Source organism: Dipodomys merriami, unplaced genomic scaffold (genome assembly GCF_024711535.1).
Source record: "Dipodomys merriami isolate MVZ:Mamm:240054 unplaced genomic scaffold, mDipMer1.0.p SCAF_488, whole genome shotgun sequence".
Taxonomy (NCBI): Eukaryota; Metazoa; Chordata; class Mammalia; order Rodentia; family Heteromyidae; genus Dipodomys; species Dipodomys merriami.
In genome coordinates, this window is record NW_027206055.1 from 159,880 (window position 1) to 186,936 (window position 27,057).

Here is a 27,057-nt window from a genome sequence, read left to right on the forward strand (position 1 = left end):
AGGAGGAGGAGGAGGAGGAGGAGGAGGAGGAAGACAAGAAAGATTGGCTTAGATTATCAGAGGAGATGAACTAACAGGAAATTATATACAAATTAGCAGCTATAACAGGCTTTTTGACACCTAAAAACCCATGACACTGGAGAAAAAACAGAAAATGAAAGACTAAAGTGAAAGAAAAGGATATCTTATATTAAGACCTCTGTTCTATTTCTTTTTGCTTATGTGGTGCTGAGGAATCGAACCCAGGGCCTCAGGCATGCAAGGCAAGCGCTCTACCACTGAGCCACCTTCCCAGCCCTGTTCTTTTTCTATAATTTTAAGAGAAATAACATTTGACTTATTCACTATTTCTAACAATTAAACAGTAGGGGATATTTTTCTTCTATTATAATATTTCCAGCAACGCACATCTCCTTCAGAGACACATTTCGTTTTCCAAATATACAAAGTGAAAAGAAACCATGCAATGTTTTTTCTTTGAAGACTCTTTTCAGCTGGGAGTTTGGGATTGGAATTACCTTTATTTCACTTTCTTGGGAAAGCATCGCCAGAACTTCTAGATGTTCTTGAAGTTCATCAAAGGGTAGCTCACAATGAGTTTTCTTGTCTGTTTCCATGGCTACCTCATTGGAGGTCTTAGCTATTCTTTTTCCTTGGCCTCTTACTCTAAAACCTAAAAAGAGATGGAAGCATAGATGCAGCAAATAATAAGAGCTCAAGGGAAAGTTTTTAAGAGTGGAAAGAAGCAAAGCTAAGTTCCAGTATAAAGTACTACCCTTCATTCCTGGACAGCAAGTCAAATTCACTAAGGATCAGGAGCTGCAAAAAATAAAAAAGAAGCTAAACAAAATTTGATGTTAGACAGCAGCACCTAAGGAGCCACATGCATTTCCAAAAGTGGTTTCAACAATAACCTAATAAGTAATCTTGATAGCGCTCAGGATTTTGTACTGCACTGACAGAGGCAACTGCAGAAAGAAAAGAGCTGGCTGTTTGTCTAAGCATTAGACAAACCCATAAAAAAAATCCAGCCCATAAAAAATGCCTTAATTTTATAATGCATTGATAATTCTTTACAAGAAAACACACTAACAAAGTCCCAAGGTAACAAAGGGAAAAATTCAAATTAAAAAAAAAAAACACACAAACAACAGAAAACAGCAATCAAACCAGTAAAGGTAACAGTACCTGAGACAGTGCAGAATTCCGGTTCATCAAACCCTTAGTCATTTTAAATACAGGATCCCGTTCTGCTATTACATCCATTGTCTTCTTCCCAATGAATTCTAAGGCATCTAAACTCCCACTAATAATGTCCTTTCCCTAGATAGCAACATAAATGTCATTACTACTATACTGGGAAAATACATTTGCATATATTGTGGGGGGTTTGTAGCAGTCCAGGGACTTAAAACTCAGGGCCTAGGTGATGTCTATGAGCTTTTTTCCTCAAGGATAGTACTCTACCACTTGGGGAACAGCTCCACTTCCTACTTTGTTTGCTGGTTCATTAGAGAGAAGAGTCTTGCAGATGTTCCTGCCTGGGCTGTCTTTGAACCACAACCCCAGGTCTCAACTTCCTGAAGAGTTAGGTTTACAAGCATGAACCACCAGTGCCCAACCATTTATATGTTTCAATTCTTTAAGAGTGACTTACAATACTAAGTACTGGGAAGAATGTGGAACAGCAAGGGAAATAAATACACACCGCATGTGGAACCATAGTAGGTTCTCCTCTTTGGAAAACTGCTGGCCAGTATCTACTATGCTACATATGTGTAGTGGTTCATCAGAAGACAGCTTAATTATACAGTGCTTGCCTAGCATGCATGAATCCCTGAGAACAATTCCTCAGTACATCAGGAAATAGCACTGTGACTCAAGTGGTAGAGTGATAGCCTTGAGCAAAAGAAGCTCAGGGACAGTGCCTGGGCCCTGAGTTCAAGCCCCAGTATTGGCCAAAAAAAAGACATAAACAAAAATATTCAGAGCAGCCGTATTTGTGATAGCTACAACACGGAAACTATTTCAATGCTTAACAACTGTGGGATAAATAAAATATGACATAGTGACAAAATGGAATACCACATCCAAAATACAACATGGTCAAATAATACAAAAATGTTGTGGAAGAAGCTAGATACAAAATGTACTATAAGTATGTAAAGTATAAAAGCAAACAAAATTAATCTAAGATAAAAGTCAGGACTATAGTTATCTTCCTAGAAGGGGCATACTGTCTCTTAAAGATTCTGAACAATGCCGGGCGCTGGTGGCTCACGCCTGTAATCCTAGCTAATCAGGAGGCCGAGATCTGAGGATAGCGGTTCAAAGCCAGGCCGGGCAAGAAAGACCGTGAGATCCTATCTCCAATAAACCACCAGAAAACCGGAAGTGGCGCTGTAGATCAAGTGGTAGAGCGCTTGCCTTGAGCTGAAGAGCTGAGGGACAAAGCCCAGGCCTAGAGTTCAAGCCCCACAACCGACAAAAAAAAAAAAAAAAAAAGATTCTGAACAAGTTCACATTATGAAAATTCACTGTTTTAATTTTCAGTATGAAAATTAAGAAAAAATATAAAGCATAAAGCTAAAGTATAACCAAATATTGTAGTGTAGTGCATGCCTATAATGCCAATACTCTAGAGACTAAGGTATGAGTATTGTGAGTCTGAGGCGAGCCTAAGCTACATTCATATCCAGTCAAGGATGCTTGGGCTACAGAGTGAAAAGAATAAAAAGAGAATCCAAAGACACAGTGTATGCCTATAATCACAGCTGCTTACAAAGTAGACGCAGAATTGTAGTCCAAAGCCAGCACAAGCAAAACCTATGATCAGAACCAAAAACAAACTAGCTATTTCTGCTTTCTAGTTGCCATCGTATGATTGATTCTGCTTTGCCATGCCCTCCCTGCCATTTTGAACTGACATCACTGAGAATATAGAGCAAAATAATGACTACTCCCTGTAGATAGATAGATAGATAGATAAATAGATAGATAGATAGATAGATAGATAGATAGATAGATAGATAGATAGATAGATAGATAGACAGACAGATAGATAGACAGATAGATAGACAGGTAAATAGGTAGATAGATAGAGGCATGCAGAAGAAAGGACTAAGGATGTGGCTCAAGTGGTACTTCATATTGCCAAAAGAAAGAAAGAAAGGTTCCAATAGCCAGGCAATGGTGGTCTGCTGACTCGTGCCTGCAATCTTAGCTTCTCAGCTAACTCTGAAGACTGAGAGCTGAAGATCATATTCGAAGCCACCCAGACAGGAAAGTCCATGAGATTCTTATTTTCAAATGACTTCTCAAAAAATTTAGGAAATAGTGCTGTGGCTCAAGTGGTAGAGTGCTAGCCTTAAGTACAGAATGGGTCAGGGACAACACTCAAATCTTGAGTTCAAGCCCCAGGACTGGCAAAAGAAAAAAAAATATTGATCTGCACATAGTAAACATTTTTCTAAACAAGGGGAAACTATAGTCAGAGACAGATCAATGGTTGGCAAATGCTGTGAACAGACAGAAAGGTGTGGCTACAAACTGGCATGAAGGAACTCCCTCAGATAATGAAAATATTCTTATATCTCAGTGAGCCATACAAATACAGAAAATATTCTGTATCTGTGCATCACAATATACTGTGATTATACAGTATTAACATAACCATTATTTCTCAACACAAAGGCATATTGCAGAAAAAAAGTTTTACTGTATGAAAATTATAGCTCAACTTTGTCCTAAAAGACTATGCTGATTCTTAGTATGGGAATCAATATACATTACAAAGATGAGTATGTTTCAAGAATAATTAGTTCTGTTTACCTTTAAAAATCTTATACTAGATCAACTAGTACACCAAGTAATTTAACTATATTATATCAAACACTCTATTATGGAGAGAACTTTTGCTTTCAAGTTCTACACTTGCCTTCCTATACAGCAACTAGAAAACCAGACAAAATAGAAGAAAGAACTATTTTTAGATACTACACAAAAGACAAAAAAAAAAAAAACACTTTGGTCCAGGAGAAAAGAGAAACAAAGTCAACGCCACAGCTGGGCTTTCTGCCTAGAGAAAAGTTCCAAACCCCAACACACAGAGGAGAACCTACAGACAACAGAACACTCACAGGCAATGTAAGTCAGGGATAAAGTCTGGCATCAAGGAAGGCTGAAGCAGCTACTACTTTAAAGTCAAAAAACTTCAGAGGATGCAGCTATATAAGTAAAATGTTCCAAGAATCTACAGATGTGTTGATTTGTATGTATCTGAGTAATACACTGTTCAAACACTAGGTAACATCACACAGTTGGGAGAAGAACTAGCATAAGTAGTAAGCAACACAATCCCCATAGCTCAAGCTATGCTGAAACATCTGGTTTTTTAAACAACCAAAGTGAACAGATTTCACTGAAAACCTGAGGAATAAGAGTGAATTCAGAGGAATCAGGGCGCAGCAGTAAAGATAAACTAGTCCTTAAGATTGAAGGCTAAAAGACATACAATGGAAGAAACAAAGCTTCTTCAACCACTGGTGTTGGGAAAAGTGGGCAGCCACATGCAGAAGACTAAAAGTGGACCCCAGCCTACCACCATGCACCAACATCAACTCAAAATGGATTAAAGATCTTAACATTAAACCTGAATCTCTGAAACTACTGCAGGACAGAGTAGGAGAGACACTTGAACTTATAGGCACAAGAAGAAACTTCCTGAACAGAGTCCCAGAGTCACAAAAAATTGGGAGAGTGACTCGACAAATGGAACTACCTTAAAATAAAAAGCTTCTGCACAGCTAAAGCTATCGCAACCAAGCTAAAAAGACAACCAACTAATTTGGAAAAATATTTACCAGCAATATATCAAACAAGGGGTTAATATCCAGTATATACAGGGAACTCAAGAAACTAATCCCAGGGGAAGGGGAAAAACAAGTCGTTTAAATGAGGATACAGGAGGACCCGTCGCAACAATGAGAAGTACAAATTGTTATGTCAAAAAAGAACTTTACAACTTTGGGGGGGGCGGGGAGGATTAGGTGAGGGGGCCAGGGGGGAGGATGGGAAGGGATGGGTAGGGGAAACAAAGGAGGAGGCTACAATGCTTGATAAGAAATGTACTCATTATCTTGCCCATGTAATTGTAACCCCTCTGTACAGTATTTTCACAATAAAAAATAAATTAAAAAAAAAAGAAACTAATCCCTCCCAAACCTAACAAACCAATTACTAAATGGGCAAGGGAATTAAAGAGAGACTTCTCAGATGAAGAGATAAAAATGGCAAAGAAACACATGAGGGAATGTTCACCATCCCTGGTGGTGAAGGAAATGCAAATAAAGACAACCATGAGATACCACCTTACCCCAGTCAGAATGTCCCATATCCACAAATCAGCCAATGACAAATGCTGGAGGGGACGTGGAGAAAGAGGAACCTTATTACACTGCTGGTGGGAATGTACACTTATACAACCACTTTGGAAAGCAGTCTGGAGGGTCCTCAGAAAGCTAAAGATTGACCTCCCTTAAGACCCAGTCATACCACTTCTAGGCATCTATCCTGAACAACAGGAACCAGTATACAAGGACACATGCACCTCCAGTTTATTGCAGCACTGTTCACAATAGCTAGGATATGGAAACAAACCAGATGCCCCACCACAGATGAATGGATCCAAAAATTGTGGTATCTATACACAATGGCATATTATGTAGCCATTAGAAATGACAAAATAATGGAGCTAGAAGAAATCATGTTGAGCGAGGTAAGCCAAAAGCAAAGAGACAAATGGTGTATGGTCTCCCTGATAAGTGGATGTTAAATCCAAAATGTTAGGTGATACAACAAAATTAACAAGACTTAAGAAACAAAGAACTTCCACTCATCTGGGCAAACCACTACTAAATAACTCCATGCTGCTGATCACATGTATGGTATATATGTGTACACCAGAGGAGAACCAGGAAGATGACACAGAACTAGAGGGAATCAGGGGAAAACATACAACAGCGGGACCCATCAGCTGCACAGGACATTGACCAAAATGAACTAAGCAACTTAATGACAGCTATGTGAGGGAGGGAACAAATGGGAAAGAGGGAACAGCTGATACTATGCAAAACAAAAGAAATGTACATACCACCCAATGCGGAAGAAATAACTGTATCACAAAGCTCATAGAACTCATAAATGTTATACCGTAATAGACGATTTGTTCCAGGAAAGTTAGAGTGTGTTTGTGACTTTAACAGCATCACTATCCCACAATACTCTGAAACTGGGGAAATTATGTAATCAATCACAATAAAAAAATAAAAATTAAAAAAAAAGATTGAAGGCCACACTAGACTCCCTCTAAACAAGCCTAACAGAGAAGGAAATGTTGACACTGTCCAAAAAGAAATGTACTCACACCTGTAATCCTAGCTACTCAGGAAGCTGAGATCTGAGGATTGTGCTTCAATGCCAGTCTGTGAGACTCTTATCTCCAATAAACCATCAGAAAACTAGAAGTGGCATTGTGGCTCAAGTAGTAGAGCATTAACTAGCCTTGAGCTCTAGAGGTGAGAGGCAGCGCCCAGGCCCAGAGTTCATGTCCATGACTGATAAAAAAGAAATGAACTCTTTACCCAACTTATATAACTGTAACCAGTATCTTTTAGTAACAGTTAAAAAGTTTTTAAGTATGAATCTGAATTGGGAAAGCAGGACAGGGTCACTGGTGACTCATGCCTATGGTCCTAGCTACTCTGGGCTGAGATCTAAAGATCACAATGGAAAGCCACCAGGGCAGAAGAGTCTGTGAGACTTTCATCCCCGTTTATTTATCCCGCAAAAACCAGAGGCAGGGTTCAAGTGCCAGCTGTGGAGGAGGGAGACAAGGTAGACTGTGAAGACGGAATTCAAGCTCCAGTGCCAGAACATACACATTAAAAAAGAAAGAGGCCGGGCACTGGTAGCTGACAACCATAATCCTAGCTACTCAGCCTTGAGCAAAAAGGTCAGGAACAGCACCCAGGCCCTGACTTCAAGCTCCAGGAACATCACACACACACACACACACACACACACACACACACACACACACACACACACGCACACACACACACACACACACAGACACACAGACACACAGACACACACAGACACACACACACACACACACACACAGACACACACACACACACACACAGACACACACACACACACACACACACACACACACAGCAGAAGACAACATCCTTAAAGGAACATGACAAAATTGCAAAAAAGATACCAAGTGATTTCATTGGTATCTTTTATCTCAAACTTCTAAAAAAAACCCATCTCCGGTATACTTTCCTTCACAGTGAAATTAATGCTTAGAAATTTTAGATGGGAAAGACGTTAGGATGAAAAAGCCACCCATTCTATTCTGGTACACTTAATATTCAACTAAAATCTAAGTCCATAAAACTTCCACTGAGTAGTGGGAGTTCTCTACTCATGAGACACAAGTAAACACAACCTAAATTCTGTTCTCCATGCTAGTCTTCAAAGGTATAAAAAAAGGTGTATTCTCCCTATCTCCTTTCCTTAGATTTTCATATTCATGATCCATTAACTCTCTAACTTTTTAAGACATTAATACTAGCCACTCTTGCCAGGGTTCTCCATGATTTTTATTCCCCTTCTAAAACATGGCTCTGAATGACAAATATCCTTCAAGTCTTATGAAATCACTGCTGTTTACTATCCAAACATACTTCTAACTCCTGTTTTCCTTGCCCACTAAAAGCAATTCCTAATAAAAAATTTCTGAAAATGCCAACACTTTAATCTTCCAACATCTCAAAGCATCAGAGTTAGACATTAAACCATTCTAGCTGCTGGGAGCATGAGGAGAAATGAAACTTCCTGTCTCTGTAACTCCTGAATTTGAGCTTATCTGTTTGAGAATACCATACCTGCACTCACAGCATGATCTGACAACAATTACAAAATCATAAAGAACCCAACAAATAAAAGTGAAGATACCAGGCCCCTACATTCGCCAAAATAACATGCAATACTCTATTTGTAGAGTTCTTCAGGGAGAAAAATAAATTCATTTTTAAACACATAGTGTGTTAGTCACAGACAAAGTAGCCTCACTTATGCAAGCATCATTAAGAACAGTGCCTCATATATGGAGTAATTTGCCATGTCCCATGAAGTTATCTCTCCATTCTACTGACCCATGCACTATGGACCCGAAAGTAGGTCAATCCAATTCTCTCTTAGGTATTCACAAGTAGTGATAGTGGAACCTATTAGTATCTGATAGGTGTGTATGCCAAGACGCAATATAACTCTGAAGATGGAGAAAGACAGGTAGAATAAATCTCCTTCCAGAGAAAAATGATAGAGATGAGCACAGAGTATTAAATGAGAAACAATAAGGGCTATGAGAGATGAAGAAAACAAACTGGTCTTCAAAATTTTTCCATATGGATTAGAAGTGCAGGTTTCCTTTTGATAAATACAAACTTTCAAGACTAAACCTTGGCACAGGCCAAATTTTTCTTAAAAGAGACCCAGAAACACAACAAATCAAAGAAAGATTGGACAAATGGGATTGCATGAAATTGCAGAGCTTCTTGCATGGCAAAGGACATAGTTAGCAAGATCAATAGAAAGCCCATGGATGGGGAGAAGTACTTCACTAGCCATACAACAGACAAGGGTCTCATATCTAAAATATACCTGGAACTCAAAAAATCAAATCCTCCAAAAACAAATCCTCAAAGAAACAACTACCCAATAAATAAGTGGGTTAAAGACTTAAAGAGAAACTTCTCTGAAGAGGAAATAAGAATGGCCAATAGACACATCAAGAAATGCTCAACCACCCTAGCCATAAAAAAATGGCAAATCAAAACAACATTGAGATACCACCTCACCCCAGTTAGAATGGCTAGAATCAAGAACTCTAATAACAACAGATGCTCGAGGGGATATGTACAGAACCCTACTGCATTGTTAGTGGGAGTGTAAACTTGTTCAACCACTTTGGAAAGTAGTATAGAGGTTCCTCAAAAGACTACATAGAGCTCCCCTATTACCCAGCAATCCTATTTTTGGACATATACCCAAATGATCACAAACAAGACCATCCTAAAGCTATCAGCACAACTATGTTTACTGCAGCATTATTTACCATAGCTAAGATATGGAACCAACTCAGATGCCCCTCAGTAGATCAAGAAAATGCCAAAAAGAAAATAGAAAAAAGGCTAGAATGTACCTCAGCTCAATGGCAAAACCTTGTCTAGCTAGTGCAACAACCTGGGTTCAATGCCCAGTTATCAAAAAACAAAAGGCAGAAAAACAATCAAACAAACAAAGAACAAAAGGCAAAAAAATAGCCTTAAATGAACAAAAATACTTTTTGGTCCTGACAGATTTAAATTCACCTAGCCCTGGTTGCCAAACAAAGTGCTAAGCAATTCTTATATTCAACATATATGACAATGTAATTTTAATACGTAGAAGTCCTTGAAATTACTTCAGAGGCAGAGTAGAGGGATATCAGCAGTTCCAAGACACAGATCTCTAACTGGCAGCTGGATTCACAAGACAACACACCACACCTGTAGAATGTCCCCATGTCCTTAGTATCAAAATTGCACAAGCTAGCTACTGAATCCAAAGTATCCTAGGACTTAATGTTTCCATATATAGACCTCCAGCATGTTTGACTTCGGCTGAAATCTCACTGGGACTAGGGATCCCAAGGGAAGTCTCTGCCTTTTCCATGATATTTGAAGTATCTTGTCCTAGAGAAAAATCAAAATGTGTTGCTCTTCATTAAACAAACTAAACAAACTAAATTTCAAAAATGTAATATCAAAGTCCATGTGTCTAAAATCATGATAGCTATAAGACAGTTTATTTTTAACAATTAGGGTTATTAATCCTTGGAAATATCTCCTTAGTATAACATTTTTTATACAAAAACTCTGATACAACATCACTAAAGAACAGACACTTATAGCAATTCCTAGACTTCATTCTAATACGAAAATGCTAACAATTCTACATGCGATGTCTATCATCTATCTTATGATCACTTGTCTTCAAACAATAAATCCCTTGAACAAATGTAGAAGGAGATTTATTAACAAAGTCCCTTGTAACAATGTAAACAAACACAGACAGTCATGAAATGACTGATGATCTTACACACAGTTGCTAATGTAGCTGAGCCTGAGGAGAGCAAGGACTTGTTCCAGGTGCCCCAATATCCCCATCTGGCCTGGGATATATCTTTGGAAAGTTTCCTACTGTCCCAGTAAATGAGCGGGGGAGGGAAGACACAAGAAAGTATGAAAGGGCTGGGAAGGTGGCTCAGTGGTAGAGCGCTTGCCTTGCATGCCTGAGGCCCTGGGTTCGATTCCTCAGCACCACATAAGCAAAAAGGAAAAAACCGGAAGTGGCGCTGTGGCTCAAGTGGTAGACCGCTAGCCTTGAGCTGAAGAGCTGAGGGACAGCGCCCAGGCCCAAGAGTTCCGGCCCCACGACCGGACCCCCAAAAAAAAAAAAAAAAAAAAAAGAAATAAAGTATGAAAAATTAGAGAGCAATAGTATAATATACGTAAGTTATCTAATTATTAGCCAAAGTATGGGGAACCAAATAATATTTGCTTAATGCACTGTTTGACTGACAGACACTTGCATGTTTTCATCATGTAGGCACCATGCAGCAAAGGTAATTACTGCTGATGGCATTTATAGAACTGAAAAACTATTATTTATGGTTGTAAAAATAAGTAAAGAAGTTCAATCCTAAATTAGCATTGAGCTCGAGTCTCTTAACCCCAACTTCTTTTTCCTTGTACCAGGGCCTCACACGTTTGGTTTGCTTGCTCGTGACTGGCACTCTACCAATTGAGCCATACCTCTAGTGTAGCATTTTGCTGAAATTTGGAAATTGAATCTGCATTTCATCTGGACCTAAGCATCCTCAGGAGCTAGGATTACTGGTGTGAGCCAGGGGTACCAGGTTAACCCCAATATTTTTAAATCCCAATATTTTATAGAGATTCTAGCTGGGCACCAGAGGCTCACACCTGTTTTCCTAGCTACTCAGGAGGCTGAGTATCTGAGATCTGAAGATCACAGTTCAAAGCCAGCCCAGGCAGGAAAATTCATGAGACTCTTATCTCCAATAAACCATTAGAAAACCGGAAGTGGTGCTGTGGTTCAAGTGGTAGAGTGCTCACCTTAAGTTGAAGAGCACAGGGACAGCGCCCAAGCCCAGAGCTCAAAGCCCCATGACCCACAAAAAAATAGAGATTCTAGTCAGTGGCTGTCTGTAATACCTGAAAAGGGAGAACTTCTGCAGTCTCAGGGTTCCTGGAAGACCCAACATCTGGTCTTTTCAACTGGGCACTACAGCTTCCATTAACTTTCTTGATTGGCATGTTGGTCAACAGATTCATTACTCTTCACAGACTCAGAATTCTCCACTGACTCCCAGTTTCCATCTTCATTTATCACTGGAGTCTCAAGGATCATCTTTATCAGAAAGCCCAAGGGAAAAAAGTGATTGAGGTCAGCTTTTTTAGTATACATTATTTGTCTAAATCTTTTGACACTTTCACAGAGTCACAGGCAGGAACATTAGTAAATTAATACAGACAAGATCCCACAGATCTTCCCCCACGTTCTCCTAATAACAGCTTCCATAACTGAAGCATAATTCATTGTGGCAGAATCCACCAATCTTCAGATTTCAACAGATTTCAACTGAAACTCTTTCACTTCAAGAAGTATAGATGAAATTACATAGCATGCCACTTGTTAAGAATTTTTTACACAGCATTTAAGTCCCTCCAGACCAACTTCTATTGTATTAAGACTTTTTTTATTGTTTCTGAATAGTCCATGGTATAAATGTACTTTGGGACTATCACAGAAATAAGATGATTCAGAAACCTTATGTATAGGTGTTTATGGGAACCAAAGCGTTCTCTTGGGCTACTCAGTTTAGTTTTAAATGTTACTGTTAGGCTGGGCATGTGCCTTAGCAGTAGAAAGTTTGCCTAGCATGCATGAAGCCCTGTGTTTGATTCCTCAGTAACATATGAACAGAAACTGGCACTGTGGGTCAAGTGGTAGAGCGCTAGACTTGAGCAAAAAAGCTCAGGGATAGTGCCATGGCACTGAGCTCAATCCACAGTACTGTCTCAAAACAAGGTATTATTCTATTCTTTTCCCAAGTAAACTATCACTTCATTTTCCTAGTGGCAATGTATGAATAATCAAGTTCCCCTGAATTCTGATCAACCTTGTGTTGTCACTATTTTGATTGAACCATTCAAATAGGTATGTAGTGGTACCTCACTGAGCCTTTTAAATTGCATTCCTCTAACGGCTGGGACAAAGGCATCCTTTTATGTGCTTATTTGCTGAATATATATTCTTCAGTGAAACATTTATTTGTATCTTTTGGTCATTATCCAATCATTCTGGTTTGGTTTTTATCATTATGTACTACAGAGACTTGAGAACACTGTTTATTGGAGATTTAATTCCTCTACTATATGGCTTGCAAATATTTCACGCTAGTTTATAGTTTATCTTTTTCCTGTCTTCCTAGAGTCTTTCCCTGAGCAAGTTTTTCATTGTGAGGAGGTTCATTATCTATTTCCCCTTTTACTGACTATCCTTTAAAATCTTTAGTAATCACTTCCTACTAAAACTCTTCCAGAGATTTAATCTATCCAAAAATATTTCTGTCAGAACAGTTTTTTAGGGTTTTGTTTCCTATTTATAGTGGTGGCCCTAGGGAACAAAAGATGTCCCTAATCCTTTTGCTTTTGTTTTTTAGATAGCGTTTCCCAATTTGTCTAGGCAAGCCTCAGACTATGAATTTCTTACCTCTGCCTCTCAAGTACCTGAGATTACAGGCATACACTACCATGCTTGCTATCTCTGAAACACTAACTTTTTGTTTGGTCTGCTCTTAAACCTTAATCCTCCTATCTCCTTCTCTGGAGTGTCTAGGATTATAAGTATAAAACACTATTCTGGGCCTTTTGCTATTATTAAAAATATTCATCATAAATATACCAAAATTCTGTTAGTATTGGAACATTTGATGTGACAAAAGAGATGACGATTGACTTATATTTTACACTTACTTTTTTTTTTACAGGGCTAGTGATAGAACTTAAGACCCCACACATACCAGGGAAGAGCTCCACCATTTGGCTATATCCATTGAATTCCTACTTTAACATTTTTTTTGCCAGTCCTGGAACTGGAACTCAAGGCCTAGGCACTGTCCTGGAGCTTTGTTTGTTCAAGGCTAGCACTCTAACCCTTGAGAGACAGCCTCACTTCTAGATTTTTCTGTGTATGTGGTATTGAGGAACTGAACAACGGGCCTCATGCATGGTAGGCAAGCACTATTACTAAACCACATTCCCTGCACCTCAGATCAACTTTTAAGCAACAATTCAATTACCCAATCTAATTCCTTCCAGAAGAAGAGAAGGAGAATCAAATACCATGAGAGAATAAATGTATTTCCTCCTCTTTCCTTCACTCTTCTCTTGTGCTCTCTCTCTTTCTCTTTCACCCTCCTTCACCCATACACACAGGTATGTATAAACTATTTTGTAGAGAGATGGATTACATGTAGGAAAGAGCCAATATATGACAACAAATGTTTCAAACAGATTTTAAAAACTTATTAACAACTAAGGCAGAAAGACCAGCACACTACTATAATTAAGATACATACCAAAAATGCTAACAGAAAGGAAAACACCCATTTGAATCAGGAGACATGATTCATACACAAAGAACCAAACACAAGTCTAGAGCTTGGAGTGTCAAATCTAGCCTAGAGATGTTTTTAATTTATCTATATAGTGCCTAAACTTTTAAATGAGTTCCATGTTTAAAAACCAGTCTTCATACAAAAGTGCAAGTGTCCAATTTCCCTTGAAAACTGAAAGATCTAGCAACAAAGGCTATATAGTGACTGGTTAATAACTACTTCATGCCAAATAGCTACTGGTCCTTTTAGGCAATGCTCCTGTACCTCAAAATTGGCACTTGAATTCAATTCACTCATTTATGTTAACTTGATTAGCCCCATAGTCATCTGCAAATACCTGCCATTGAGACATACATCAGACAGTGACAGGTGAAAATGCCAGAGAGAGTGTTCAAAGGTATAAAAACAATCCATGAGAAAGCTCAAAGGTATACATGATACCAGTTGCCTGGAGCCATTAAAATACCGGGGAGAAAAAGAATCACGAGGCATGAAATCAGAAGGCAACTTTAAGATACCTTGGAGCTAAGCTGTAGGGTGTGTGTGTGTGTGTGTGTGTGTGTGTGTGTGTGTGTGTGTGTGTGTGTGTGTGTGTGTGTGTGTGTGTGTGTGTGTGTGTGTGTGTGTGTGTGTGTGTGTGTGTGTGTGTGTGTGTGTGTGTGTGTGTGTGTGTGTGTGTGTGTGTGTGTGTGTGTGTGTGTGTGTGTGTGTGTGTGTGTGTGTTGTATACTATGTGTAATGCATGCACTATATGTAATACATACAAAATATATCATTGTAGAAATGTAATTCATTTAACTTCATATGATATTAAGACATACTCTGAAACAGGAAACAATGGAAATCTCTATACTTTGGTCAACACCATCTAAATTTGAATCTACATGATTAAAAATCATTTAGAGGGGCTGGCCAGGTGGCTCAGTGGTACAGTACTTGCCTTGCATGCATGAGGCCCTGGGTTCAATTCCTCAGTACCACGTAAGCAGAAAAGGCCCGAAGTGGCACTGTGGTTCAAGTGGTAGAGTGCTAGCCCTAAGCTGAAGAGTTGAGGGACAGCACCCAAGACCAGAGTTCAGGCCCCAGAACCAACCAAAAAAGAAAATAAAAGATCATCTAGAATGTGTTAGGATGGAAGACAAAGAGTTTATATTGTTTATACTGTTAATATTATTAGTAGAAGGAATGTAGATACTCTACTCTCAATAAATTCATCATCTCGCAGCAAACATAAATAAATAACAGGTAGGTGAAAGTGCAATTGCATTATTTAATGGTTTCCTAAGTTTTCTGGGTACTTTATGATGAATTGGAAAAGAGAAATATGCCAGTAAATTAAGAAAAAATAAGCCAAAGGGATTCATATTTTTAAGGAACCAAAATGCATATGCTTTGTGTCTCTCACTCCTACCATCAGGCTGCCTTTTCCCTCCTTTACCCTTCTCAGCAATCAAGGCTTACCAGCACCTTGCTCCTGCCGACCTCAAGTTGGGGAATACCATGTACCCAGGCAGCACATAGCCACTGCTGATGCCTATTAAAGCTAACTCACTTTGTGAATGTCAGTTTGGAAGGAAACTATCTTGCAGAAAAGCTTATAGGCAAATCTCCAACATCAGGCTAGGTTCTCAAACAGAACTTGAGGCACTTCACAAGCTGGGCCATTTAGAGATGAGGCAGAAGATCTTGCTGGAATACCAACCTGGCCCATGTCCATCTCAACCAAAGCATCTGGTTCCCATCTGTTTCCTAAGCTAAACCTGCACAGAGATACCCTTTGAAGAAAATCTCTTTGCAATTGAACTATAGACTCAGATTATTTGCCAATTACCATGTAAGAAACAGTGGCCTCATCCTGAAAAATACTGACAAGGATCACCTTAAGTAGATGACCAAAGATACATCCAGGCAATGAGACACCAGAAATTGATATGACATAACTGAGCTTTCTCATTCAGTTATAAAATTAGGCACAAACAAACAAAGAAACCAATATGCCTAGCTGGGTTCCAGTGGCTCACCCATGGAATTCTAGCCAATAAGGAGGCTCAGATCTGAGGATGTTGGTCCAAAGCCAGCCCAGAGAGAAAAGTCTGTGACATTCATATCTCCAGTGAACACCAGAAAACTAGAAGTGGGTGCTGTAGCTCCAAGTGGTAGAGTGATAGCCTAGAACTAGCTCCAAGAGAGCACCCAGGCCCCGAGTTCAAATCCCAGGACCAGCCAAAGTAAAAAAACACCCACCCAAGTCACACTGGGAGGCTTCCCACAGGATCAGTAGCTGCCCTTTTCAAAAGTGTCAAGCTCATACTAAAGAAAAGACAGTGGAAATGTCACAGACTGGAGGAGGCAGAGGAGGGCTGACAGATCAAGGGAAAGCAGGATCCTGGATGGATCCTGAGTGGGAGTGCCAGTTCTGAGGCTTGAACTCAAGACCTGGGCACTGGCTCTTAGCTGTTTCGCTCAAGGCTGGCACTCTACCACTTGAGCCACCACTTTACTTCAGGCTTTTTGATGGTTTGTTGGAGAGAAGAGGCTCACAGACTTTCCTGCCCAAGCTAGCTTTGAAACTTAATCCTAAAATCTCAGCCTGCTGATGAGTTAGGATTACAAGCATAACCCAACAGTGCCAGCTATATTTTCTGATTTATCTTGCAATAAAAATAAAAAGATTGGGGGGGAGGGGGGAGGCTGGGAAGGGATGTGAAGGGTAAACAAAGGAGGAGGCTGCAATGCTTGGTAAGAAATGTACGCATTATCCTGCCCACGTAATTGTAACTCCTCTGTACAGTATGTTCACAAATAAAATTAAATTAAATTTAAAAAAATAAAATAAAAAGATTGTTTTCAAAATACATACTTGGGAGGGAACAAGGGAGAGGCTCTGCTAGTACTGTTGACTCTAGCCGTTTTTGTCTTATGCTACAGCTGCAGGGCAGGCCACATGGGCAGGGTGTGGTTCAGGCACAGGCTCATCCTGCCTAGAACAAGGAGGTAAAAATGAGGTGTACATAGTTCTGACAATAGCTAGTGGTCTTGTTTGGCCTTCTAGTGTAGAGAGCAGAAGGAAATAAAATGAGGAAATAATAGTTGAGGGCACAGTATGTAATCTCATTATGCCATGACAAGATATTTGTTCTTAACCTGTCAAGCAAAAGAGAAAAGGTATATGTTTCTCATCAAGGATAGATACCACCTCAGTGGTCACTTCTCAGTCCTCTTTGCAAACAAATCCCAATTTTGTCTCATCATCCATTCTGTTGGTTTCTGTGTTTACATGGGATGTCTGGTGCTGCAACTGCCAACTTGGGATGATGAACTTTAGCCTGTGGAGAATATACTCAGTATGGTCAATTCAAAAGATGGTAGGAATATAAATATAAGAAGACAGACTAGGTGCCAGTGGCTCAGGCCTGTAATCCTATCTACTCAGGAAGCTGAGATCTGAGGATCATGGTTCAAAGCCAGCCCAGGCAGGAAAACCTGTGAAACTCTTATCTCCAATAAACCACCAGAAAATCAGAAGTGGCCCTGTGGCTAAAGTGGTAGAGTGCTAGCCTTGAGCTGAGTTGCTCAGGGACAAAGCCCAGGCCCAGAGTTCAAGCCCCATGGCTCACAAAACAAAAGACAAAAAAAGAAGACAGTACTGAGCCACTGAATTAATGAATTCTACCGTCTCCCTTGTGCTATGGTTATTATTTTTTTTCTTTTTTTTTTGCCAGGGCTGAGGACTGAACTCAGGGCCTTGCACACGTGCCAGGCTTGCACCCTTCCCCTGGATAACCCCCCAGCCCCACTGTGGTTATTATTATGTGAAATAATAAATCTTCCTCTCACTGAAATGAGTTAGGCCTTCTAAAATTACACCTAAAAGCAACCAAAATTATGCTTGAGTCCTAAGGGAAAATAAAAGGCATCTAGAAGTAATACAAGAAGAAAAATATAGGTTAAAAAAATAAAATAAAGGCTAAAATGCATTATGTGCGTAGGGCTCTGAAAAATCTCCCAGGCCTGAAGAAACTCACCTGGAGTTTCAGAAGCCAGCTCCAATTTACATTTAACCATCTAAGTCTAGTTGCTATCAAGTTCTTAGAGGCAGTGATCCCTGAGAAGAGGAAGAAAAATGAAAGGGAAATAAAATTGAACAACTGCCAGTGGAGAAACCAGCTTTACATGATCCATTTCCTTCCAGGGAATCTCTATTTGTCTGAAGAGAATTTCTTCATCAGATCCCTGGCCCCAAGTCAGAGACAGGTATATGAGGAGGAGACAGGACAGGGCAGCCTAAGATGGACAGTGACTCATCTGGAATGGAAGAAAGAGCTAGCATGTGGCAGAGACTGAGCCCAAAGCTAAGCCTGACTCGATCCAGAACCTTCCCAATGCACTGTCATGCCAGAAATGAAAGCCAAGCTGCAAAGCCACCAAGAGCTGCTTCTAAGCCATTCTGAAAAGTGCCCACATTCACCCAGGCGTCTCACCAGAGACCCCAGGTATAGTCCAGCAGAGCACTTGAAAGCAGAAACCCAAGAAGCAAAGCAGGTGGCCTGCATCCAAATTCAAGAAATGTAACTCACTCAATTGTCACTCTGGCCAGGCCTGAGATTTCCAGTCAGTCCCCTACACTCTAGCCTGAGGACAGTACCTATTAGGATGAGACCATATAAGACATGGATGAAGGCCCTGTCTGACTGCCACTGCCATTAAGAACAGCATTATAGATGGGTGCCCATGGCGCATGCCTGTAATCCTAATCAGGATGCTGAGATCTGAGGACCATGCTGTGAAGCCATCCTAGGCAGAAAAGTCAATGAGGCTCCTTATCTCCAATAAAGCAACAAAAAAGCCAGAAGTGGAGCTATGACTCAAGTAGCAGAGTGCTAACCTTGAGCAAAAAGCTGAGGGACAACTTCTAGGATGGTGGTGTGGGGAAAGACTAATACCACAAGCCCCTTTAGGACAGGTGCTCTCACTTATGCCCATTTCCTTCAGAGCATTGCATAGCCCTCACCTTACTGACTTGCCTCTCCCTGTTTTAACACAGGATATTCACTTGGCCAGTCTATCTTGCAGCATCCCTAGCAAAGCAGCTTTTTCTCTGGGGTTTAACCAAGGAGCCAATACTGTCTGTGATTGGTTAACTGTGCACAGTCCAGAATCAATGATACCTGGGGTCCATCTGGCTTGGCCATCTACTGTTGTAGCTTACAGCGTATTGTTCAACACTTCTGTTTTCTTATAATAGTTCTTGCTCATGGGTCCTAACGGTCACAATAAAATAACTAATAGGGTTACTTGTGTACACACACACACACACACACACCACTGCAACAGTACTACAAGGGAAACAAGGCAACTCAACAGGGAGCTTCAGGATTCAAACATCTACCACATCCTAAGTATTTCCTGTTCCTTCTTAAGTAATTATTAATATTATTCCTATTTTGGTGCAAGTACTGGAGAGTGAACTCAGAGCTGGGACACTGAGCCCCACTCAACTGGGGACTGAACTATCCCTAAGCTTTTTTGTTTTTGTTTTTTGTTTTGGGTCTGGTCATGGGGCCTGAACTCTGGGCCTGTGCACTGTCCCTTAGCTCTTCAGATCAAGGCTAGCACTCTACCACTTGAGCCACAGCACCACTTCTGGCTTTTTTCTTTTATTACTTATGTGGTGCTGAGGAATGGAACTAGGGCCTCATGCATGCAAGACAAGCGCTCTACCACTGAGCCACCTTCCTAGCCCCTCCTTAAGCTTTTTCTGCTCGAGGCTAGTGCTCTACCACTTGAGCCACAGCACCACTTCTGGCTTTTTTCTTTTTTTACTTATGCGATGCTGAGGAATGGAACCAGGGCCTCATGCATGCAAGACAAGCGCACTACCACTGAGCCACCTTCCTAGCCCTTCCTTAAGCTTTTTCTGCTCGAGGCTAGTGCTATACCATTTGAGCCATACCTCCAGTTCTGGCTTTTTGCAGGTTAATTGGAGATAAAGAGCCTCACAGACTTTTCTTTCCAGGCTGGCTTCAAACCAGGACCCTCAGATCTCAGACTCCTGAATTGCTAGGATTACAGTGGTGAGCCACCCGCACCTGGGTACAATCTGTTTTTTGAATGTTTTTTTGAATGTTTTTTATATCTATTAGATATGGAGATTAGGAATCTCTGCTGCTCTCTTTTTTTCTTAGCTGTATTTTCTTTTTCTTAGCCCCTTCCTTAAATGATTCTTTATTATTTATTTATTTATTTATTTTTATTTATTTATTTTTTGGTCAGGGGTCCTGAACTCTGAGCTTGGGCACTATCCCGCAGCTCTTCAGCTCAAGGCAAGTGCTCTACTGCTTGAGTCACAGTGCCACTTCTGGGTTTCTAGTGGTTTATTGGAGATGAGAGCATCATGGACTTTCCTGCCTGGGCTGGCTTTGAACCATGATCCTCAGATCTCAGCCTCCTGAGTAGCTAGGATTACAGGTATGAGCCACTGGCGCCCAGCCCTTAAACAATTGATTCCCTATCTGGTAAGAGGAACAATGATTTCACCTCCTAATGAGTAGGTTGTCACAGATAGCAGTCTGTGAGCATGAGACCTGGCATATAATAACTACTTACTGAAACAGGCATGACCTGTAAGGGCAGAAAGAAAAGGAGCTAATGAAGGGGACTCCAGGAGTACAAGGCAGCTCTTCTCTGATAACACTAAGAGCTCCCAGAGGTCAGGAATAGAATCCTCAGATCTATGACCCCACATGGACAATAGGCTGATTCTCTACATATCTGATTTCACAGCGATCTTAGTACCAAGAGTGGCTCCTTTGTGCCAGGACAGGAAGGAAGGAAGAGGACGGGGGGGCCATAGACAGGCAGCTCCTGAAACAGATCACCAGGTGACAAAATGAAGACAAGAGTATAATCAGGAGACCATCACATCCTCTGCAAGCTTCTCCCACCAGAGGCCAGCAGCAGAGGAAGGCAGACAGCCCACTGTGGGTGAACATGAGCACCACACTGGGAAGGCCCAGAATGGTGAACCAAAGAAATATAGGAAGGGGAGAGCTTTGGAGATGTATATCAGCTCTGACTTTTACCAATCTTGAGATTGCTCCTCATGGTCCTCAATTTCCTTATCTGTACAAGGTGGAAAATTATCATCTTGATCAAATACAAGGACAGGGGAGCCCTTGTTCCAAAGAGAGACATAAATGGTAGTCATGTTATGGAGATTTTTTTTCTGAAGGTAAAAACTAACCTCCTAGCCAGATACTAGTGGCTAATACCTGAAATCCTAGCTACTCAGGAGGCTAAGATCTGAGGATCATGGTTTTCAGCCAGCTCAGAAAGAAAGGTAAGTCTTTGAGACACATAGCTCCAAATAACCACCAAAAAGCCAGATGTGGAGCTGGGACTCAAGTGGTAGAACACCAGCCTTGAGGAAAAACAAACAAACAAAATCTCCTGGCCTTGCATTTAAGACCTAGCCCTGCATTCAAGCCCTAGGATCCGCAAGAAGGAAAAAAGGAGGAAAAAAAAAAAAACTCTCCTCAAACAAGAATACAAGCTAAGAGGTTTTCAGCTGAATGCAACTAAAATAAAAATGGGAGAGCCCGTTGTTTCCTGAGGATGACTATTTATGAGGCCAATTTCATTTTCAAGTGCTAATGAGTCCCCAAAGCAGACCCATGTACAGCCTGGAGTCCAGAAGAGTGGGAAGACACCCAACCCAAACTTTGTGGAAGCTCCAAGGACACTTGTGGCGCTCAATCAGAGTGTAATGATCAGAGCAATAATCTAAATAATGAACAAGATAAAGTGTGGTGGAGGGGAGGAGAGAGAAGATACAGGTGGAAAGGAATAGTACTTAAGTTTTTTGTATTTCCTCAAGACAAACTTCTGTCTGGAATAGATTAATTCCATCTATATATTAATGTGGATTACTAATTAATGAGTTAAAAATGCTTTCAACACAAGAAGTGCTAAGAAAATGCTTAAAAATAATGAGTCTCTGGGTATGTCTCCAAAAGAAATATGCTAGCTTCTGTAATTTTCTCTCTCTCTTGTAACATTTAAAATGTTATGGTTTGCCAGGCATTGGTGGCTCCTGCCTGTAATCCCAGCTACTCAGGAGGCTGAGATCTGAGAACCGAGGTTCAAAGCCATCCCAGGAAGGAAAGTCCGTGTGACTACTATCTCCAATAAACCACTAGAAAACCTGAAGTGGCACTGTGGCTCAAGCAGTAGAGTTCTCGCCTTGAGCTGAAGAGCACAAGGACAGTGTCCCAGCCCAGAGTTCAAGCCTCACAACCAACCAAAAAAAAATATTATGGTTTGAAGGAAATGGAAGGGAATCATGGAAATTCACTTAAAGCACAAAATCAGGAAATTGGAAAGCCTGGTCAGGTAACTAACTTCCTTGAAGTCCTATGAACACTATCAATGCACATTCCCCAGTGCGCTGAGAGCGCTGTTGCACACATCTGAGCTGCAGTTCATTCTTGGGATACTTGAGCATAGATGATGTCTTGAGTGTCTTCATAGCCCTGCCACACAACACTTTACCAGGTGCACAGCAAACAGTCAATAATATGTTACATCACCAGGTCTTCTCAAAAGAGATGGGCATGCCTAACTATGCAGGAAGCTGAGATCTAAGGATAGAAGTTCAAATCCAACACAAACAGAAACATCAAAGAGACCCTTACCTCTAATGCATCAGCAAAACCCTAAATTGGAGGTATGGCTTAAGTGGTAGAGTACCAGCCTTGAATGAAAAAGCTAAAGGACAGCACCCAGGCATTGAGTTTAAGCTCTAGTACTGACACAGAAAGAGATAGATTGGGAGGTGGGGGGGGGGGGGGGGGGAGTAAAGTTTAAAAAAGGAAGAAAAAGATTTTTGGCATTGGAGAACTATGAAGGCCCACGGACTAGGTGATCAAGGTCAAATTGACAGTGAAAATACATCAACTTTGTGCTAAGAATGGCATTTACTTCTCTGGTTTTCTCCTCCCAAATCCATGAACTTCAATCTAAAATCAAAAACACATGAGATGAATCCCAACAGATTCTAAAGCATGTCTGACTAGGGCTCCTCAAAACCATCCAAGCTGCCCCCAAACAAGGGCAGTGTCAGAAGCTGTCACAGCCAAGAGGAGCCCAAGAAGCCATAGCAACTCAATGTGAAGAGGTTTCCTGGAAGGATTTTACAGAAGTAGAAACAAGCCTGAGAAGACCCAGAGCCCAGCTAAAGTCTCACAGACAGAGCAGGAACCCCAACCTTCCCTCATATCCACTTGGTGAAAAGATTCTCACTGACAAGCTGATGATGCTTTCTTTACATGTACAGTGACAAGACCTTTGTAAATTTGTCACTGAAATGCAATTCTCAGAAGTGGTGCTGTGCCTCAAGAGGTAGAGCGCTGACCTTAAGCTGAAGAGCACAGGGACAGCGCTCAGGCAAAGAGTTTAAGCCTCACGACCACCACCAAAACAACCAAAAAACAACTAATAATCCTAAAATGCAATTCTCCTTCTCTGGAAACCCCAACTTCTCTTGAACACAAGTCCTGTATAATTTGGCACTGAAGCACCTCATGGACCTCAGAGCATCATGTAGCGAGAGTCAAAACTGAGGCCCAAAGTGGGAGCCAGTGTTTTCCCAATTTCTAGTTTAGGATCTGGTGCTCTACTTGGGCTGATGCTTCAACACTGGCCAGATCCAAAACTCTCCCTTCTATCCTGCACACACCAAGAACCAGTTTAGGACTCTGGGATAAATTCAAAGACCAGCTTCTGGTCTTTGCTAGCATTGTGGCTGGTGTGGTGCAAGGACATATGTGTGGAAAGTGGTTTGGTATTTAGCTACATGTCCTTTTGCCATGGGACACTATGCCAGGGCCACACAGAAAGTCCATCCTTGGCAGGGTAAGGATCCAGACATAAACACACAGCTTTCAAGGGGCTAGGAAGGTGGCTCAGTAATAGAGTGCTTGCCTCACATGCATGAGAACTTGGGTTCAATTCCTCAGCACCACATAAACAGAAAAAGCTGGAAGCAGCAAGTGGTAGAGTGCTGGCCTTGAGCTGAAGAGCTAAGGGACAGCACCCAGGTCCAGGGTTCAAATACCAAGACTGGAAAAAAAACACAAAAACAAACAACCACCACCACAACAAACAAAAACAGCTTCCAACTAGGGTGTGTGGAAAAGGCAAAGTTCTGCAGGCTGGCGAGGTGGCTGCATTTCCTTCCCCTGTGTGGGCCCCATCCATCAGCCTCCCTGAGGGATCTCAGCTACTTGTAGGGCACATTTTCTAAATGTGAACCTGTTTTTCTTATGAGAATCAAAGTGCTCCAACTAACTGCAAGATCATAAATACTCAAAAGTGACTGTTAATAGCAGTGGCAGTTTGCAAAATACCAAATGGCAGCAAGAAGTGGATGTCATAACTTACTTCTTTGCTCTCCCATGTTCACAGAGGTGTTATGCAGGGTGTTTTTTTTTTCCTGGTGGTTCTCTTTTTTGTTTTGTTTTTTAAGTGATGAGATCTTCTTTCAAGTAGGTTCACAGGGGCTCCCTGGGACTTCAGGCAGATACTAAAAAGAAAACCAAAGAAGCCTACAATTCCAAGCCTAAAAGCTAATTTAAAAAATATGCCTAATATCCCAATGCTAGTGGCGCATACCTGTAATCCTAGCTACTCAGGAGGCTAAGATCATTAAATTATGGTTCATGGCCAATGCAGGCAGGGAAATCTATGAGACTCTTATCTCTAATTAACTAGAAAGAAATGTAGGAAGTAGAGGTATAGCTTTCGTGGTATAGCACCAGCCCTGCATGAAAGAAGCTAAGTTTACCATTCTTTTACACATGAAAAAAATCAGGTCCCAAAAGGTCATTTGTCCAGGCCACTCAGCTACAGGACAAATTGGGAGATGTGAACAGAAGGTATCTAACTTTAGAACTCAGGGCATGGCTCTCACCCTGCTACATTCCCAGTCAAAGCAGACCAAAGAAGGATGGAGGACCTCAGCAAAAACCATCCCTGTGGCCATGTATTGTGGTACTCAGGAAACAGAGGCAAGAAGAACACTAAGAGTATGAGGTAAACATGGGCTACATAGACAGATCCTGTCTTAGAAAAACAATCCTTGTGCACAGGAGCAGCCTAGGGACTATGTGAGTATCACATTATGGGAACCTGTCATTATTAGCTCAATGAACAAAAGGATAAACTTTTAGAAAATAGCCAAGATCCCTATATGAAATGGTGGACATAGAGGCCTAGTTTTGCCACCCACTGTCTTTTTGGCCTTTGTTCCTTTATCACTTAAATGGTGCAAATACCACCTTCTCATTGTTAAGACAATTTTGGTGAGCTCACATATGTGAAAAGTTCTTTGAAAAACACAAAGTGCTGTATAAATTGTGTTATTAATGAAAATCTCTAAAAATTAAGTCAAGTTGCTAAAATTCATTCTCTCAGATCCCTTTTCCAGAGGCAGAAAGTGAGGTGAAAAGAGATGAAAATAACTTGCCTAAAGTTCCAACATTGAGAAGGAATGTCACATACATGGCAGGAGGTCTGGAGTGTCATTTGTTCTTCCTGCCCTCCAGTCCATCCTGTTTACCACTGCACACACACATGCAAATACACACACACACACACACACACACACACACACACACTCCCCTCTTTAGCAAACAAAGGTGCTGGGCAAGTAATTGCTAGGCCTCAGAAGGAGGACACTAGCACTTCTAGTGTCACTGCTGTGACCTTTGACCAAGAGGAGAACTTTCAGCACTAGAACAGAGCTTCTCCCATACAGATAACATTGGGGAGAGCAGAGGGTCAGCAGCCCAGTACTACTGCCAACAGTAAGGAAATAACTCCAAGTTCCTCGTACTTGCAGAATCCTACACACTAGACCATTTTCCTCGGTCCCCATCTCCTCTATTTTCTGACATTCAGTAACATTGTAGAAGGATAAGTTACAGAATCCTACAATCAGGGTTCATAGGAACTCAGATCCTAAGGATTGCCTACTCTAACTCCTCCCATCTGGCATTCCAATTTCCTCCAGTTTCAACTTTGAATTCTTCCAAGGATGGGGAGCTCACTACTTCAGGACCAGCTGACACTCCCACACACTTACCGAGATTCCATGATAGAGCAAGCACACAATGTAGCAGGGATGAGGCACATGAACCTTCCTCAGGACTAGCCACAGGGTAGAGGGGCCCAGTACAAAGTGACAACACAGCACCTTTTGTTCAAATATTAATACTTTCCAGATAGCAACAGGAGAAGGTTAAACTAAGAATAAGCCTTTTTCTGCGTCAGCCCTAGAAATTGAACTCAGGGCCTGGCACTGCCCTGGAACTTATTTTGCTCTAGGCTAGCACCCTACCATTGAACCATAGCACCACTTCTAGTGTTTTGTTGTTGTTGGTTGTGGGGCTTGAACTCTGGGCCTGGGCACTATCCTTCAGCTCTTCCGCTCAAGGCAAGCACTCTACCATTTAAGCTACTGTGCCACTTCTGGTTTTCCAGTGGCTTACTGGAGATAGGAGTCTCATGGCCTCTCCTGTCCAGGCTCACTTTGAACCTTGATCCTCAGATGCAGCCTCCTGAGTAGGTAGGATTACAAGTGTGAGCCACCAGCACTTGGCCACTTCCAGCTTTTCCTTGGCTAACTGGAAATAAATGTCTCATGGACTTTCCTGCCTGGGCTGGCTTCAAAACAATGATCCTCAGGTCTCAGTCTCCTCAACAGCTAAGATTACAGGCATGAGAGACTAGCGCCCACCCTAATTACAAGCCTCTGTGCCTCTGCATTGCTTCTGATATTAAATTCAGTGGGCCTGAATTCATCTATTGGCTAATACTACTAGTCATTTACTTAGTTGAGGTAATGATATCAATTTCTGGGGCATAAATAAGTTAACTATTTAGGAATCTTAGAATTCAGAGTAAACACCATTTTTGTGCCTCAAATACTACAAGTTGCATTTTAAGATGTGCAATGAGGGGATGGGAAGGTGGCTCAGTGGTAGAGTGCTGGTTTTGCATGCATAAGGCCCTGGGTTTGATCCTCAGCACCACATAAGAGAAAAAGCCAAAAGGGGCACTGTGGCTCAAATGGCAGAGCACTAGCCTTGAGATGAAGATCTGAGGGATAAGGAGATGTGAGGGCAGGGATGGGAGGGGAAAAACAAAGGAGGAGGCAACAATACTTGATAAGAAAT

The 27,057-nt window shown here is 41.2% G+C and overlaps 1 protein-coding gene across 49 annotated transcripts in view; it reads right to left on the bottom strand.

Moving 5' to 3' along the window:
- The window catches only part of LOC138809148 (protein FAM114A2-like), a 138,880-nt gene that overhangs the window by 70,031 nt on the left and 41,792 nt on the right, over positions 1-27,057 (bottom strand). For 19 of the 49 annotated variants that reach the window (XM_069995607.1, XM_069995606.1, XM_069995605.1 and 16 more), the window contains exons 3-6: positions 24,263-24,404; positions 11,355-11,550; positions 9,717-9,809; positions 519-673 (exon numbers count right to left, since the gene is read on the bottom strand). The exons of 2 other annotated variants lie outside the window; for them this stretch is intronic. In XM_069995607.1, coding sequence (XP_069851708.1) covers positions 519-673; positions 9,717-9,789 — 228 coding nt within the window. In that variant the 5' untranslated portion in view covers positions 9,790-9,809; positions 11,355-11,550; positions 24,263-24,404. 28 more of the 49 variants (XR_011366727.1, XR_011366721.1, XR_011366728.1 and 25 more) reach the window with 13 other exon arrangements.